Consider the following 18,943-nt stretch of genomic DNA (forward strand, 5'->3'; position numbering starts at 1 on the left):
CGTACAAAGAGGAAATTAATAGAAACATTCTAATAAATTACTCACCCATGCATACTTTACACTGAATAAAAAAAGTAAACAATATAAATTCCCATTTAGACCAAATTATAACATTTTTTGTTTCAAATCTGTCAGGCACCCTGTGCTAAAAGGACCAAAAGTTTGTAAATATATACCGTACACACACACACACACACACACACACATATATATATATATATATATATATATATATATACAGTACACTTTGGTCCTTATATATTTGTGTGTGTGTGTGTGTGTGTGTAACTACGGCCATAAGTGATATAGTGATTTTTTTATTGATTTTCAAGCCCAAAGTTGAACATGAGGACCGAGATGTGAATAGATGTGAAGTAATTTTCTGCAAAGTTTGGTTTGACAGCAAAGAGGCTTTGACACAAAAGACTTACAATATGTTATTTATTTACAAGCAATTAAATATTACAGCATAATCAGTCCCGTACCAAAAACTAAATTCATACAACAAAAAGTGCAAAGAGAAATTTCAATAATGCCTTTGCATTGTATGAAAGAAAACTGATATGAGATCCTTGCTCATTATCATAATTTAATTCAATTTAATTTAGAAGACATAATAGTTTAGAGCACCTATAGTGCTTAAACAACAAAAACAGTTACTTATTGTTTAAAGTGCCTGGTTACAGTTTTTGAAGTCAGTGAAGGCATTGTAAACAATACAGCAAGCTTTTGCTTCACATTTGCAGTGCACCATCAAATATCTTATAGCACAACTTAAGACACTTTTGTCTACATCATACTTCCTTCGTAACAGCTGGGCTGGTCTGGCTTTAAAGCAAAGGTTATTAAGCAGCAGCAGTTAGTTCTCATAAATACATTCTTCTGTCTGTGGTTTATCATTGGACAATGTGTTCGGACGGGACATGGCGAAACTGAAGTTCTCATAGACTTTATTGGTGAACACTATAGATCCATTTTCTTTTCGCTTTCTGCCTACAAAATTAAACAGACAGCAAGTTAGACAGAGAAAAACAGACAAATAACACAAAACAGAAGCACAACATAGTTCATTTTTTCACAAATAATATTTTTTAGGTATATTTACCATATTAATATTACTGAAAGGCTACAGTTAATCTACTGAAATAATGCCTCAGTTGTAAATTTATATAAAAACACCTGTTCTATCTCTTTTTAAACCATGTAGAAATCATTTGTTTATGATGTTAGTGTTACAGCAGTAACTTGCTGGTTCATCTGGTTTGAGCTGGGGCCTGGTCAAGCTGGTTTAATCTGGTTGGTCAACAGTCTGACCAACTACAGAAGTTGTCAAAGCTCCTCTAACACAAGCCTGCAAACGAAGACCAGCTAAACCAGCTGAGACCGGTTTCCGATGGGAACGAATACACGTTCGCTTTTGTCGCCATCTAGTGGAGGTCCATTAAAATATTTTTTCATTATCGACCGGAAGGCCAGCGTATCCGTGAGAAATATAAATACATCAGTAGACAAATTGACTGTACTTGTTTACCTTCCCTATGTAGCTGGCTAAATGTGGCTATTGTTTTCAGTTTAACTGTGGTAACTTTGTGTTAGCCATATTCCCTGCTGAAAATATGATATAATTTCAGCCAGTTTGTTGTTCTTAACTGGATTAAACGGGTCTCCCAGTCTCTTCAAGCTGCTTTTCACCTGTCCTGTTGGGTGATTTTAGTTTTTTTTTTCTTTTTGTCAGCTGGTCAGGCTAGGAGACGAGGAAGACTAGATCGCCTACGACTAGCATACTCCATCTTTTAGCTGTTTTGGTTCACCATATATATGCTACATACAGACATGCAATGTTTTTAATGTGAGACGTTTTCCTGAAAATATAAAAATGCTGTGCGTAAGTATTTGACGTTGCGGTTACAGAAAGCAGAAATAGAGAAGGATGCTGATGTAATGAGACAGAGGGATGTTTGAGGGAGGGTGACAGCCATTATTTCCTTCACATACCTGCCTTCTTTTTTTAAACTGTGTCAAACTATTTCTAAACTAACTTGCATTTTTATGAAACATATGACATAAAAAACTTTCTCCATATACCGTTTCCTATTTTTATTAGTCACAATTGTGTAATGTTATTTAATCTGAGTTATAATTACGGTTAAATAATCAAACCTAATCATACTCACATTTGCAGATAACAGCAATGAGGAGGATGCACAGGATGAGGCCTGCAGCAGCACTGCATGAGATGATCAGCAGCTGGACATCTGTAATTTTCATAAACAGGGTACGATCAGACCCTGAAAATCAGACAGATAAAAGTTTGACAGACAAAAGGGAAACAGCAACAATGTCAACTGACTGGACCATGCAGTCTGCTAGAGAGCATCACAGTGACTTTCCTACTGGAACTCAGAATGCTATTATTTAGTAATAGCCATGAAATATTGCTTGCTAGAACTGTTTAAGAACATCAAAAACACATAAGTTATTAATACGTATTTGGAGGTACACAGGCGTATAGACACAAATATCCTTCACATTACATATGTGACCCTGGACCGCAAAACAAGTCGTAGCACGGGTATATTTGTAGCAGTAATCAACAATACATTATATGGTTCAAAATGTTAGATTTTCGTTTATGGCAAAATGTTTTAGAATATTATGTAAAGATCATGTTATATGAAGATATTTTGTAAATTTTCTACCGTAAATTTCTACCGCATTGCTAAGAACTTCATTTCGACAACTTTAAAGGCGAATTTTTCCTTTAAAGGAATTTTTTTTGCACCCTCAGATTCCAAATGTTCAAATAGTTGCATCTCAGCGAAATATCTGATATACATTTAAGTATACATCTAAATTTCACAAGAAATGTACCCTCATGTACCCTGTTTTTGTTTTTTTTTTTTTTTTTTTTTGTCTAGAGTCGCATATGTATTTTAGTCTGGTTAAATTCAGTGTTCCTGTAGCTCAACTGGTAGAGCGCTGCGTTAGCAAGCAAGCTAGCGCAAGGTTGGGGGTTAGATTCCACGGGAACACATGATAGGTAAAAATTGATAGCCTGAATGCACTGTAAGTCGCTTTGGATAATATCGTCTGCTAAATGCATAAATTTAATTTAATTTAATTTTTTAATTCGAAGCCCATTGTTTAAACAAATTCTAACATTTAGACAAGTATGTGTGTGTTTTTCTACTAGCAGTTTAGCACACTGAAAGCAATTTAGGTTAGTGTAAATTTTCTGAATTGTTACTGTTAGTGGTTTATTAAATGAAATATTATGCTCTAATATATAATATGCCCACCTCTGTTAGAATCTTTCTGTGAAGTGAGTTGTATGCTTCTTTGGGTTCGAGTGCTCGAGTAGCTGGCGTAACAGGTGATTGTGTCTCCGTCACTCCAGTCAGGTTTACATAGACGCAGCTCACTGTTCGTGGCATTAGATGTGAATGGATGAAGTGACCCATGACCGTCTCTGCTCCAGGTGAAGTTCACCAGCTCAGACGTCAGACCCTCCATAGAGCAGAGCAGATGGATACAGCTGTCATTACTGCTGTTCAGTGTCTGCAGATGTGGACGAGCTGCAGTGGAGGGAGATGATATGATGTTTAGATGCTTATTTCTGACATCTAGGCTAGACGGCCTACAAGAAGTAAACAATTTAAAAAATAATAATTTATGAATGACACTTACCTTCGACTCGGAGTGTCACATTTGTGGTATTGTCTATTGATGGTGGTGGAATTAATCTTGTTATTTTACAGCTGTAAGTACCGGAGTCACTGAGCTGAACATTTTCTATACTTAGTATAAAAGACTTCTTGTTGAGTTTGAAACGAGGAATGCATGCTCCAGTAATAAATTCACTATTGTTATTAATAGTCCATTTACAAATACTTGTGTTGCTTGCATTATGTTTTGTCCACTCTACATTAACTTGTACACTGTCATTAGGAGGTGAGTGGCACGGCAGACTGACAGTTTCTCCTTCAACTGCTCTGAAATCATTCTCTGCATCTGTGGATTGAGACACATTTCAGTGGAGCTGACAACAGAATGTTGCCTTCAGTAATACAGTACACAAATCACATCCACTCTGAAAGAGATCACAGAAAATTTACCACATATAAGATGTATTTTACTTTTTACTTATCACTTGGATCCTTGTTATTAGTCAAAAAATTATCTAGTGTAAGTCACAACTGAGAAATTAGGTTTTGCTTTAAATCAGAACTCACCTGTATGCATGAGATAAATTAAAGTCAAAAATAAAACACATTTTGTAATCCACTTGTAAAACATGTCGATGTGCTCAGAGTGTGTGACACTTCTGTGCAGGAACATACACTCTGAGTGATCAACTTCCTGGCCATGTGCACACCCACGATCTAGATCACAAGTCAAAAAACAATCCTACTTCCATTGGTCAAAAAATCAGAGATTCACTGATACAACTTGTTTGTTTGTTTTTACAACGTGCTTGTTTAAAATGAACATTACCTTCACTATCATTGCTTGCCTCCATTCTGAATGACTGTGTTCATTGACGCGACCTATTTTATCTTTTATGTATTCTTTAGAACTCATTTTCGTTGTTGCTGTATATTTGATGGCATAGCAGAAATGAAAATAAAGAGTACTGGTAAGATTTAAAAAATGCATTTTATTTTGAAACATGGAGGGATATAAGAACATGGCACCAGTTTTTCAGTGGTTCTGCTTTCCACATAAAAGCCTTGTTCAAAGGAAGACCACAGAATTTCACAACCCTCCTACTAGTACAGGCAAATGCGTCATGGTCTCAATGTTTTGAAGGGGCACCAGGAATAGTCTAGCGGTGAAATTTTTGTTTATTATGCAAGGGAACCAGGGTTGTAATGAACCAAGCACAGTGAACTGAAATTGACACCATTGATCATGTGTTGTATAGAGGAAAACCAAACAGATTTCACATTTTGATAACTTTTATAAATGTCTTAATTTAAATTAAAACTTTGTTATCACTTTGATTATTACCACTGGAACCAATAATACACTTTTGAAAACTTAAGCTAATACTGTCACTGTATTCTGTGGTCCATTGTGAGTCTTATAGTGTTTGATTTAAAACCTTTGCTTTGCAGAACTGAAAGGGTAAAATGTACCATATCTTCATGTTCTCTGTGGCCTTTGAGTCAGAGTTCTGTGTTCATGCATCTGTACTGAAGGACACGACAGGGTCAAGCAAAAGATGCTGACATTTAATTGGATATATGATAAAAATCACTGTTCTACAATGACAAAAAATATACATATTTTGCCAAAGTAGTAATGAATTTGCAGCACTAAAGTGTTATTAGCTACAATAATCATATAATGTAATTATTAACTGCAAAAATATATATTTTTTTTCATTAAGGAAGAATTTAAAAAAAGGATCTCATGAAGGTGATTAATAGGCCTCTTAAAAGGATGGATCACACAAAAATGAAAATTAAGTCATAACTTTCTCATTCTAAATATGAATAGTTTTTTTCCGTCTCTTCTGTGGAACAAAGTATTTTGAAGGACTGTTTTGGTGATCGTTGACTCTTATTATATAGATAATAATTCTAATTTCTCAAAATATGTTCTTTAATGTTTTAAAAAGAAAGTACGTCTTGCAGATTTGCAACATTACCATGGTGAGGAAATGATGACAATTGTCATTTTTAAGGAACTATCCCTTTAAATGAGTAAAAACCCCATATTTAGAGCACCAAGTCATATGAAACCTTCAGCTTTCATTTTAATAAAAAAGCTTTGGTTTTAATACATTTGTTAGACAAGAACATTCTTTGTATATTAGATACTTATTTAGAAGTAATACTGAGTACATAAAAAAGAAATATGTTGATTTTAACAGCACAGTCAAGGAAAATATTCTTACATTAAAGTTCTGCTAAACAAACAAATAAACAGCCATTTTCAAGAAAGCGTAGTCCAAAGTATAATAAAAACATATTTTTTAAACCTATTACAGCGTGTTTCCTCTTCTAAAGCTCTCATGCTGGTGGTCCAGGGCAGCAGGTCAGACTCTGCAGGATGACACAAGTCTTTTACAAACACTTAATTTATTTCACGGTCAAACCAAATTAAAACTGGACTAGGGAATCTACACAAATCACACACAGATCAGTTGGAGGTCTTATGTTTGGATATGCAGAACAGTATCCAGATGAAAGCAATGCAGATGAAGAAGGAGCTGAAAATGGCCACGGAAACAACTGGAAAGTTCTGTTCGAATTCTGGAAAAAAAGATTGCAGGTTAGTTGATTTCTTTTTTTTATAATTGTTAAATAATTTAAATACATTTTCTTGTAAAGTTTAAAGGCCATTGAACATCAGTGCTGAACCTTTCTGTGAAGTGAGTTGTATGCTTCTTTGGGTTCGTGTGCTCGAGTAGCTGGCGTAACAGGTGATTGTGTCTCCATCACTCCAGTCAGGTTTACACAGACGCAGCTCACTGTTCGTGGCATTAGATGTGAATGGATGAAGTGACCCATGACCGTCTCTGCTCCAGGTGAAGTTCACCAGCTCAGACGTCAGACCTTCCATAGAGCAGAGCAGATGGATACAGCTGTCATTACTGCTGTTCAGTGTCTGCAGATGTGGACGAGCTGCAGTGGAGGGAGATGAACAACACCAGCATGAGCTCAGGTATTCAGAGTGACTTGATTACTCATTACTCATACACATCACTTGATTCATTACTACATTACTATTGTACAGAGAGACCTCTAGGTGATGGCCAACAATCAGACATTTCAAATAAATCAAAATTGATGAAAGTTACAATCACCTGCAACTAGGAGTGTCACATTTGTGGTATTGTCTATTGATGGTACTGGAATTAATCTTGTTATTTTACAGCTGTAAGTACCGGAGTCACTGAGCTGAACATTTTCTATACTTAGTATAAAAGACTTCTTGTTGAGTTTGAAACGAGGAATGCATGCTCCAGTAATAAATTCACTATTGTTATTAATATTCCATTTACAAATACTTGTGCTGCTTGCATTATGTTTTGTCCACTCTACATTAACTTGTACACTGTCATTAGGAGGTGAGTGGCACGGCAGACTGACAGTTTCTCCTTCAACTGCTCTGAAATCATTCTCTGCATCTGTGGATTGAGACACATTTCAGTGGAGCTGACAACAGAATATTGCTCTCAGTAATACAGTACACAAATCACATTTATTGTACAAACAAATAAATAAAATAAATAAATACTATAGACAGTAAATACTAAGTCACAAGTGAGACACATACATGAAACTTCTCTGATTTACATTAAAAGGGCAAATGAAACAGTCTCTTACCTGTATTTGGGAAATAAGTTAAAGTAAAAAATAAAAGGCAGTTTGTAATCCGTACTAAAAACATGTCGACTGAACACTTAAAGAGCTGTACTTGGTGTGTGACACTGGTACACAAATACCCACATTTTGAGTAATGAACTTCCTGTCCATAGATCCACCCACAATCTGATAAATGATGTTACATTTTCTGAGTGGATTATTCTTTTAAGGGCGAATGAGGGAGAGCAACCCTAATGAACATTATGTATGTACAGAAGTCATATGACACATTCAGCTTTCATTTCATATATTTAAAAAAAATCAAAATCAAAATATCTAAATATTTTTTGTTTAGTGATGCTAATTACACAGACAACAAAGAAGTAAGCCTATTTGCGGTTTATTATACATCATACCACATGAGTTATGTATTTAACATATGCATTAAGGCATACAGTAAAAAAAATGAAAGACAGTATATTCCAGTGAGAGAATGACTTAAGTTCTTCTGATGCTCTTATGCTGATGGTCCATATCTGCAGAATGAGACATGAGTTTTTTGCAAGCATTAGTTAAAAGTTAAAAGAACTCATGAAATGTTTTAACAATAAAGACACATTTCTTATCCATAGGTTCAATATAAATAGATTTGTCAGCTAGTTCTTTTAAGCTCATATTCAGATCAAATTAATTAAAGATTGGAGATTAAAAATATGCACACTATGATTTTACTGAATGGCAATGAATATTTAGATCTTATTTTTAAACAGTCAAATTTTGCATACATCAAATGAGCAAAATACAGTTTCTCTTACACTGCAATATGAAGAACATCATCCAGATGAAAACGATGCTGATGATGAAGATGCTGAAAAGGACCACACAAACTGGAAGATGGATCTCAGTTTGGCCTGCTGGATTGGTTGATATGTTAGTTCATTTAAAATTGTTTTTATATTAGATTTAATCATTTGCTTTTGTAAAATTAGAGTGCAAGGAAAATTACACACATCCACCTAGAGTGGCCTTTTGTGTTTTATCATGTTTGTGTGTGTGTTTTTTTTTTTTTTCTATTACCAGTTTAGCACACTGAAAGCAATTTAGGTTAGTGTAAATTAGCTGAATTGTTACTGTTAGTGGTTTATTAAATGAAATATTATGCTCTAATATATAATATGCCCACCTCTGTAAGAATCTTTCTGTGAAGTGAGTTGTATGCTTCTTTGGGTTCGTGTGCTCGAGTAGCTGGCGTAACAGGTGATTGTGTCTCCATCACTCCAGTCAGGTTTACACAGACGCAGCTCACTGTTCGTGGCATTAGTTGTGAATGGATGAAGTGACCCATGACCGTCTCTGCTCCAGGTGAAGTTCACCAGCTCAGACGTCAGACCCTCCATAGAGCAGAGCAGATGGATACAGCTGTCATTACTGCTGTTCAGTGTCTGCAGATGTGGACGAGCTGCAGTGGAGGGAGATGATATGATGCTTATTTCTGACATCTAGGCTAGATGGCCTACAAGAAGTAAACAATTTAAAAAATAATAATTTATGAATGACACTTACCTTCAACTTGGAGTGTCACATTTGTGGTATTGTCTATTGATGGTGGTGGAATAACTTTTGTTATTTTACAGCTGTAAGTACCGGAGTCACTGAGCTGAACATTTTCTATACTTAGTATAAAAGACCTGGTGTTGAGTTTGAAACGAGGAATGCATTCTTCAATGATAGATCGAGTAATGTTATTAATATTCAATTTACAAATACTTGTGCTGCTTGCATTATGTTTTGTCCACTCTACAGAAATTTGTACACTGTCTTTAGGAGGTGAGTGGCACGGCAGACTGACAGTATCTCCTTCAACTGCTCTGAAATCAAAAATACCTGTAAAATGAAATTAAAAGGTACTTTTTAAAAAGATTTTTTTTTTTACTTTCTTATGTATTATTTTTTTTTTTTTTTCATTCTATGTGCAGAAGTTAATAAACAGAATTAGTCTTCAATAGAAATCTACAGCAAATGGTCTATGAATGGTAATGGTACACTGTTCAAAATTAGGATACATTTTGAATGGGTCAGTTGTTTTTATTTATTTTAAGACTGGTTTTCCAAAAAAAAAAAAAAAAAAAAAAGCATCTAATAGCATCAGACTGTAAAATTATTTTAGGTTCTACATTAGCCAGAAACATTGTTTTCAAGAGTATGATTACATTAATTGAAATATTTTTTCTGTTAAAAATATTGATAACTAATAATAATAAAATTCAACACAAATATCTGTTACTTACTCTCACATGAACACAGCGTTAAGTTGAAGATGATAAGGATCAAGTGGTAAATAGTCAATAAAGACATCATTGTAATCACTGCATGCAGTCTGTACTCCAAATTTAAACTGTAGGTTCCTCCACGTCTAAATGAATGAAGGCGGTACCTGAACTGTACTCTATATCACAGAGTGCTCTAGTGCCAGCTGCACTAGCCTAAATAAGAGAACCACAGAACCTCCTTTTCTATTATGGGTATTTTAACCTTTAGGGTTAAAAAAAATAAGGTAATCATTAGAATTGATAATGCAACAGTGATACTGTATCATTTGCATAATTGTTATTATATTATGTTGTTATGAATTATTTACAGCCCTCAAATAATGTAGAATTAAGAAAGTATTTTAATTGAATAAATAATAATATTTGTATATATAAATAAAGTATTATTTAAATAATAATGTATTTTTTTTGCCAAGTTTAAGTTTATTTTATTGCTAGTTTTATCAAAAATTAAATCACACCATTAGTATCATCGAAATATTCTTTGGTTGCATTAATATTTTAAATATATATTTTTAATAAAATAATGAATTATTTTAATGCCAAGTAAAACAATTAAATAAAATGTAGCCAAAAACCCCCCCCCAAAAAACAAAATCAAAACATGTCTATCAGTGACTTTCATGAACTGAACACAAGACTACAGGCACACATATTCATATGTATGTTACTTTAATAGGTGTTTAAAGAATAACATTTGCGTCAGCAGACAGTGTTATGACATAAGACTCGGTGAGAAGGGCAATGGCAAAGGGGTCCCTCTCTACACAGGGGATCAGTAAGGCAAGGCTGCATCAACAACTGGGCTGTAACAATCAGATCCATACACTGCATCATACAGTACTAGTGACAATAATCAGATCAAGCACACAAGTATAAACTCCTTACAGGAATCAAGAACAGGATCTCGGGTAAGCGTTTAAAAGACGGCATCACAACTGCATCTAAAGCCATGAAAGTACATTCTTGTACAGAGCAGAGAAAATCCTCATCGTTGACAGGGTGCATATTCAAGGTTATTAACACTCTAAACGAGTCGAGAAGGTGAAACGGAGAAACATTTGGCAACTGATATCCGTGATTGCTGCTATTGCATGATTCGGGTCTAAATGTGTAAAAGTGAAAGATATTTGAAGTCAGATATGATGGTGGCAGTTTCACTGCACACTTCGGAGGTCAGGGTTTGTGTATCGAGGATGACTGGAAGTTTTTACAAATTATTTACGCAAGGAAGCAGCCTAGAATTCCTCCATATAAAGCCACCGCATACAGAAAGACTGGATTGGAATTAGAAAAATACAGGTACAAAATCCATTACATTCAAGAGACAATCTAGCACAAAAGGGTAATATCATAATCTTTATAGCTAATATAGGAATTTCTGTTTTATAGAGGCATTTTGCTAAGAGGCATCTTCTAAATAGAAAAAAGAGGGGTGAAATTCATGATGGGGCATCATGGGATGGGATCAGATTCTAAAGATGCATCATGCGGGGACATTCAAATAAGCTGTGTTATCATTCAACGCATTATAATTCTCGCTAGCAATGACAATTTGGTAAAATACACATATTTCCCCCTCTGGATATGCAGGGGTCATGATAAAGAATGACAATCATGAGGGGACAGTGGTGAAATGGGATCAAACTTTATGGGGTAATTCACACAAATTTTTTATTTTGGCACCATTGATGCACCGTCATGTAGTTCTAATTCACCTTTCTTGCGTAAAAACACATTTTAAAGAATGTCCATGCTGCATTTTTCCATACACCAAAAAGCACAATAAAAGTTTGCAATATTGACCTACATTTCTGTTTACACAAAACTATTTTATGGCTTCAGAAGACTTGAGTTGGAGTCACATGAAACACTTTTATGGTGTTTTTGTCATTTTTTTATTGTGAAAAGTGCAGCATGAACATTCTTCTAAACATCTTTTTTTTTTGCATGCTCCACAGAATCATGCAAATACTGAAACATGAGCACAAGATGACAGAATTGTAATTTTTGTGTGAACTGTCCCTTTAAGAACGTGATGTTTTGGTATGGGTTTAAGGTGCAAATATTGTCTTTCTAAAATAGTTATTAAAAAGGTGCCAACATTTTGCACGCCACTCTCACTGCAGGTTAATTCAGAGGAAAAGATTAGAAGAATTAGTTGTGCTGATAAAATACATTTGAAACCTGAAGACAGCTCCGCTGGCTAAACTCAGCAGAATAAAGCCTGGCTTTCTGCAACATGAAATTTCCCTTACAGACTATTTTCGCTTTTCTTTGGCAAAAGTCTGAGAGAATGACGCGTGTACAACACATCTCCTGATCGCCGGGAAGAACTTAAATTGCGTCTGAGGCGCATTATGCGCGAGGGAAGACGTCTTATGGTAACTTCTTGTGAACAACAAACATTAGAGACGCGGATAAGTCGCTTTTTTCATAATGAACCATTCTTTGAGGAAACTTACAGTCAATTTCGTAGAAATGTACGAAGTATTCACTCAGAAATCATTTTAAAACCAAGCGAATTTGCAGTGATTTTTTTCAAGGAACATTTACGCTTTCGCGCAAAACTCTAGATTGTATGATAAAACATTTAAATTAATGGAGTTTGCTTGTGAAATTTTGCTGAGGTAAATGTGGACAAAGTTTAACTTTTCGCAAAGATTTTTCGTAAAAATTAAACATGGCGCCCACTCCAACTAATGACGAAAAAGGGATCATTTACGATAAGATCACTGATTTATACAATTCATTGTACATAATGACAATCAACTGATTCAAAACAGCTGAGAAGGAGGCTTAGTATCTTATTATTCATAATTCATAACATTTTTACCCTACTATAACTTTGAAAGTTTCATAAGAGGGGCCATACAGGTGATTTATAAAACTAGCTTAATAAAAGCACACTTATAAAAGTGATTAGGACCTGATTTTTCAGGTGAACATCATCAATGTTTCACGACTGCCTCAGGCACAATTACAGCCTACAAGCTTTCTATTACTTAAAATACACTGAGGTTTAAACCCTTGGCTTGGAATAAATGCCTCTATTGTATAAATAACAGGAAAGTGGAACATTCAGACACAGATCTCGCACACCACCACGCACGCCAGACATAGGCCATATGCAACAATGCGGTTGTGTTGCATGTGCACGTCCACAAGCAGAAACTAATCATCTAGAGACGGTGCATTCTTTATCAGTGCTTGTTGGCTTAACAGGTAAGCATAGGTATGTATATATATATTTATATACAGATATTTGTATTTGAGCTTTTAACAACAGTCTCGATCCAGTAGAGCACACCTCAGGAAAGGCTGAGGTTTCTAAACGAAACATTACGAATGAAGCGAAGAAAAACAGTAGCGCCCTACAGAAGGTGTTCTAAGGAGAACAAATTAAATACAGTATTTCGAAGAAGTACAAAAACCTTATTAGTTATAAGTTCATAAATTCACAGACATTCTCATTTATAGAAGAAAATCGAAGGAAAACAAACAAAAGAACATCAATCGTCTTATTAAAAAGTAAAAAGCTTGAACAGTGAAAGAGTGTGCGGCTTTTAAACCTGTGATCTGGCTTATAGTATTCCTTCATTTATCTAATCTAGGCTCCCTATGACGTCAGGAGGGGTTCGGGAAGCGGAGTCTGAGGTTCGAACCAGCCCAAGAACCCAGGGAGCTGTGCACTGCAAGAATCAGTTTCTAAGTAGAAATGTTTTCTAGTAATATATCCAAACTTCCTTAAAACAAGATTAAATTACCTGAGAAGCAAAACCGCACAAGATAATACAAGAATAAATCGAACAAATCAGTTGAATGAATGAATCCGTTTAAGCAGAGGAATCATTCATGTTCCTTTTTTTCCAATTTATAGGCACTCACATTTTAATAAAGACTTGTTTTGGTTGTGAACAACACTTGTGGTTTTTTAAAGATTCAGTTAAGTACAGTAAATGATTCAGAACTTCCTCATAACTCACAAAATGACATCTGCATGTCAACACTTACTGGCATAACGATGGAACCTGCAGAAAAGCACACTGAATGAATCAGTGAAGAAACGTTTTATTAAAATAATAATAAAAAAGATTCACTTAAATCAAAACCCAGCCACTTATCTTGATAAATAAAATTAATTTTATTTGTCTTTCTTTTTCAGTATGAATTAAACAAAAGGTCATGAGGTTTTTGTTTTAAAAAAGGGAGAGGAAAGCCAAACACAATTTTGCTTCTCAGACAAACTGATCTTGTTTGAAGAATTTGTGTAGATATATTCACCAGACAAACATACTAATAAAAACATGATTGTTTGTGATGTGTCATTGACACACAGCACACGATCTGGTAGAAAGTTCAGAACATGACCCTGATAGGGTCTGACTCACATGTGCCTAAAACACAGGATGTGCACGTCGCAGGAGAACATGCTATGCTGACTCCCACGATTCAAGGTGTCTGTGTGTGTCTGTGAGAGAAAGAGAGAGAGAAAAACGCCTTTTTCTTCTACGTCAATCCCTGTTTTCTTTTCCTCTCAAACTCTCTCCCACCGTGTGCTTGGAGGAATGGACAGAATCAGCAAAATGTTTAGCTGGAATGGCACCTACAGCCTCAGGTACAGGAAAAAAAAACGAGGGCTGAGTATCTCAGTGATGATACAAAAGCTAACTTAACACTAAAACAAAAACAAAACTTGCTACTATAACGAAAGCCAACGACAACTAAAAGCATCGTCTACGGTAGCTAAAAATTAGTGCAGTGTCTATTATTAAACTATATTAGAGAGGAGTAGCACTCTTTTGGATTAGCCAGCAAGATGCTACACACTGCAGTAAGGTCAAGTATTGACATAAAATGCATTTTTTCTTTCAAGTATCGCCATACTGCTCTGATAATGAACTCATTGTTAGCTGTACATGTCCAAGAAGAGCGCAAAGCTAAAAGTCGCGAGATCTGGTGAGTCAGTCAGAAACACTCGTAGGCAGGGTCTAAAATTACCTCTTTTCATCTGCCAACAGTTAATCAAATTTGCAGACCAGAAATATTATTTATGATTATTTCACATTACAAAAAGATGTATATGAAATGTTATTTTTTTTTAAGAATATACATTACCGTTCAAAAGTGGTCAGTGAATCTTTTTTAAAAAAAAAATTGAAAGAAATTAATACTTTTATTCTGCAAAGATGCATTAAACTGATCAAAAGTGACTAACATTTATGATGTTACAAAACATTCCTAATGCAAATAATTGCTTTGCTTTTAAACTTTCTACTTAAAGAAAACTGAAAAAGTATCAAGATTTCCACAAAACTATTAAGCAGCACAACTATTTTCATCATTGGTGAGAAATATTTCTTAAGCACCAAATCAGCATATTAGAATGATTTCTGAAGGATCATGTGACACTGAAAACTGAAGTTATGATGCTTTGCTAGCACAGGAATAAATTACATTTATAAAATATTAAATAAATTATTAAAAAAGAAAATATTAGAATATATCCCTTTTTTACTGTATCAATTACTGATTAAATAAATACAACACTGGTGATCATTAGAATCATTAGACTTCTTTCATAAACATTATTACAGATCCCAGTCTTTTGAACGGCAATGTAAATTAATATAATAAAATATTCAATGCTTTGTGAAGTGTGAGTGAGATTTTGGACCCTGCTCAACAACCGCAGCACAGCTTGCGCAAACATCCGGCTTCCCCCCCAACACATCGCTGCTGTCTGTGAATGGAAAACAGGTGTTTTATCTCTGAACAACTGTCTTCTACAGAGGCACCGAACACATTGAGGGTCATTGCTTGAAAGAAAGAGGCATCTAGGTATCGACTGTGCATTATGAAGCTGAAGGTGGTGCTTCTGTGCAGAGAAAGAATCTGAACAGGTATGTGAGGTATGAGGCTGAGGTTAAGCAGTCTGAAAAAACTCTTTCTCTTCACCATGTAAGATTCAGAGCAAGAAAGGGGGGCAGGAAACCACAAAACATTCCTCTGACCGAGAGAAGGTGTACGCTGCTGTGTGAGAAAGACTTTTGTGCAATGAAGCTGACCAGGAACAGAACCATAAGATATTGAGAGAGACAAAGAGGGAGCACTTGCTTCAAATGCACTTTTTGTAGGCAAAACTTGACCTTAAATAGTAGATATTTCTCGCAGATTGTAAAGTCTGATAACTGGTCCAGAGCCACCAGAGGAAATAAGCAAAGGGACCAGAATTGGCTCCCCCAGGGCCCTGAGGGGGTGAGAGGGAGGGAGGATGGGGTTGGGTGTAAGGTGAAAGCTTCTGGGATAAAACATTTTCATCTGGCTCAGAGCTTCCCTCATCCCTTTCTAGTCTCTCTCGCTCTTGTTCGCTCTTTCCCCCTGGCATCTGAGGCCAAGGATCAAGATTAAGGTCCCAGCATGTCCGTACATAAGCCCAGTCTGGACTAAACCCGTCCTGGGCCACGCTGAGACCTCACTGGTCCGCACAGGAAATCAGCACAGGAGCCATGTCCTTCACTTGACCTTCAGTGGGGATGCTCACAGCACGCTGGGCTCTGGAACAAACACACAGGAGGTTATTATCAACAGGCACACACACACTCTATCTAGGCCATGAGACTGCAGGGTTTCCTTTCTACCTGTGCACATTCTCCATGGCTGCAACCTCAGCCAGAGCAGCCAAGCTGAAGAAAGCCGGCAGGCCGCCGGACGCATCCGTCACGTCCGATTCCACTGATATGGGGTCATTGTAGCAGACCCCCCTATTGCATAATGTCTCTTGAGAGAATGGCTTTTCATCCTGATTCTTGGTCTGATCCTTGGATTTATCTTCTGCTGGAATATAGAGTATAAAGGAATTTAGACTTTCAATAATGTTTTTTTAATTGGCAGCGCCGCAGCAGTTAACAATCGAAATTATTCTGGGCAATGCACACTTACATGATATAAAAAATTACATATAACTAGCTAAAAAATAAATAAATTAAGTTTATTCTGCACGATAAAGATGCACCGTCATGAGATGACAGCTTAATGTGGTCTATTTTATCTTGGTACTCTTTTGTCAGTGGCCACTTTTGGTTGCGGTATACAAAGGTGAGAAAGTATATCTGTGAATAGCGCATTCCTACTGTGGTAAGTGGTATTAGTGGCTAACTTTATTCTAAAATGATGCATCTGTAAATTCAATCTTAATTATATATTATATTGTTGTTTTTAATATTATATATATATACTGTACACACTCACTTTATTAGGTACACCTGTTCAATTGCTTGTTGACACAAATTGCTAATCAGCCAATCGCATGGCAACAACTAAATGCATTTAGGCAGCTAGATGTGGTGAAGATGACATGCTGAAGTTCAAACCGAGCATCAGAATGGGGAAGAAAGGGGAGTTAAGTGACTTTGGTGCCAGACAGGCTGGCCTGAGTATTTGAAAAACTGCTTATCTACTGGGATCTTCACACACAACCATCTCTACGGTTTACAGAGAATGATCCGAAAAAAGAGAACATATCCAGTGAGCAGCAGTTGTGTGGATGGAAATGCCTTGTGATGTCAGAGGTCAGAGGAGAATGGGCAAACTGGTTAGAGATGATAGAAAGGCAACAGTAAGTCAAATAACCACTCGTTATGACCAAGGTAATCAGAATACCATCTCTGAATGCACATTGAACCCTGAAGAAGATGAGCTACATCAGTAGAAGACCACACTGGGTGCCACTTCTGTCAGATATAAACAGGAAATGGAGGCTACAATTCACACAGGATCAAAATTGGACAGTAGAATATTAGAAAAATGTTGCCTGTTCTGATGAGTCTCGATTTCTGCCGCAACATTCAGGTGGTTGGTATTTGGTGTAAAGAACATGAAAGCATGGATCCATCCTGCCTTGAATTGGCTGCAGGTGGTGTAAAGGCCCGGTATACTTCAAACGAAACTGAAGAACGAACTGATATGATGTAATTTTGAACTAAACCAGGCCAAAACGAAGTTCATTTTGAAAGTTTGAAATGGCTCACCAAAGCGAACTTTCTGGGGGAGTTCGCTTTGGCACCTAAACACCTTTGAGTTTCTATTGGTCCATGGCGGTTGCGGTCATTAAGGAGAGCATCATCTCCTGAATACACTGGAGTGTAGAATAGCTGAGCTGCTCAAATATATCCTCACATGTACGATCGCTCGCGGACAGACTTTAAAGATGAAGAGACAGTGACCCAGAGTTATGCAAAAAGTGAAGAAGAGAAACATCTGAGACAAGTTTTCCAAAGCAATGAAAAGAATGAAAGGAAAGAGTAAAGATATAAGGTAGCAAGTACCAAATACATGTTTCAAATAAATGTTGCATCACACTGCTGCTGTTGTTCTTTCAATAAGCGAATTTAAAGGGTATACAGTAAATGAAATCCCTAAAAAAATATACAATAATAAAAGTTCCAATCCAGTTTAATAAAATAAATGAACATGAATCAAATAAAGCAACAAACTAATCCCAATATTTTTTCCCCACACCATGCTAAAGTTTTCAGACTATGAGCCATTCACACTTCTAAAGACTGATTATGGTTCTTTTGTATTGCAAACATGATACTTGGCTCTGAACTGCTGCTAATCATTATTCTTTTGTTTATAATATACTGACCCACTGGGCCCCGTCTCACATCTAGATTGTGTACACCTTTCACACATTTCATCGATGTTTTGTTTAGGGGATACATGCGAGCATCGGAACTTGTTCAAATTAATTTACACCACGCCTCCAGCAGCGAGGGGGTGTTGGAAAGTTTGTTAACAATAAACCGTCACTCAGCCTTTTCAAAATTCTTTTTGCACTGAAACGGAGAACGGAAACTTACTTCGTATATCGGGGCCTTAATGGTGTGAGGTATATTTTCTTGGCACACTTTGGTCCCCTTGGTACCATTTAAGCATTGTTTAAATGCCACAGCCTTACTGAGTATTGTTGCTGACATTGTCCATCCCTTTATGACCACAGTACCCATCTTCTGATGCCTATTTCAAGCAGGATAATGCACCAACACAAGGTTCAAATCATCTCAGACTGGGATATTGGCATCATAAATGTGCAGCCGACATATAGATCAAAATCTCTGAGGAATGTTTCCAACACCTTGATGAATCTATGCCACAAAGAATTAAGGCAGTTCTGAAGGCAAAAGGGGGTCTAACCCGGTATTAGAAAGGTGTACCTAATAAAGTGGACAGTGAGTGTATATATAATATAAATTTATATTCAGCAAGGATGCATAACTAAAAAAATGATTTTAA

At 36.1% G+C, this 18,943-nt stretch overlaps 2 protein-coding genes and 1 long non-coding RNA gene across 14 annotated transcripts in view; 1 reads left to right on the forward strand and 2 right to left on the reverse strand.

Annotated features, from left to right (window-relative positions):
• Positions 1-427: 427 nt before the first annotated feature.
• On the reverse strand, positions 428-9,187 carry LOC127965832 (uncharacterized). Of its 6 annotated transcripts, none has more exons than XM_052566515.1 (5): positions 4,233-4,362; positions 3,688-4,011; positions 3,300-3,575; positions 2,175-2,255; positions 428-993 (listed from the first exon to the last, which is right to left on the reverse strand). In XM_052566515.1, exons 1-5 carry the CDS (start codon positions 4,336-4,338, stop codon positions 860-862), a joined length of 921 nt encoding a protein of 306 aa, XP_052422475.1. In that variant the 5' UTR covers positions 4,339-4,362; the 3' UTR covers positions 428-859. The 6 variants fall into 6 exon arrangements, with proteins under 6 accessions (XP_052422475.1, XP_052422474.1, XP_052422478.1 ...); XM_052566514.1 differs by having other exon boundaries at positions 2,175-2,288; XM_052566518.1 differs by lacking the exons at positions 3,688-4,011; positions 4,233-4,362 and adding an exon at positions 8,880-9,187 and having other exon boundaries at positions 2,175-2,288; positions 3,300-3,687.
• Positions 3,294-8,801, forward strand: LOC127965834 (uncharacterized). Its single transcript, XR_008155496.1, has 3 exons — positions 3,294-3,401; positions 6,459-6,535; positions 8,679-8,801. It is a non-coding gene; the product is annotated as an uncharacterized LOC127965834 (long non-coding RNA).
• Positions 9,188-10,301: 1,114 nt separating the features above from the next.
• The window catches only part of LOC127966257 (HMG box transcription factor BBX), a 45,628-nt gene continuing 36,986 nt past the window's right edge, over positions 10,302-18,943 (reverse strand). For 5 of the 7 annotated variants that reach the window (XM_052567131.1, XM_052567134.1, XM_052567135.1 and 2 more), the window contains 2 exons: positions 16,288-16,483; positions 10,302-16,203 (listed from right to left, as the gene is read on the reverse strand). In XM_052567131.1, coding sequence (XP_052423091.1) covers positions 16,122-16,203; positions 16,288-16,483 — 278 coding nt within the window. In that variant the 3' untranslated portion in view covers positions 10,302-16,121. The remainder of the gene's footprint in view (positions 16,204-16,287; positions 16,484-18,943) is intronic. The other 2 variants (XM_052567136.1, XM_052567133.1) reach the window with 1 other exon arrangement.

This window comes from Carassius gibelio, chromosome B10 (genome assembly GCF_023724105.1).
Source record: "Carassius gibelio isolate Cgi1373 ecotype wild population from Czech Republic chromosome B10, carGib1.2-hapl.c, whole genome shotgun sequence".
Taxonomy (NCBI): domain Eukaryota; kingdom Metazoa; phylum Chordata; class Actinopteri; order Cypriniformes; family Cyprinidae; genus Carassius; species Carassius gibelio.

Excerpts from the sequence above, each read along its gene's own strand:
- LOC127965832 (XM_052566514.1), bottom strand. The coding sequence starts at position 4,338 with ATGTTCCTGCACAGAAGTGTCACACACTCTGAGCACATCGACATGTTT. Across the intron at positions 2,289-3,299 it reads ACAGAAAGATTCTAACAGAG|GGTCTGATCGTACCCTGTTT; the intron begins GTGGGCATATTA and ends TCTGATTTTCAG. Across the intron at positions 994-2,174 it reads CATTGCTGTTATCTGCAAAT|GCAGAAAGCGAAAAGAAAAT; the intron begins GTGAGTATGATT and ends TTAATTTTGTAG.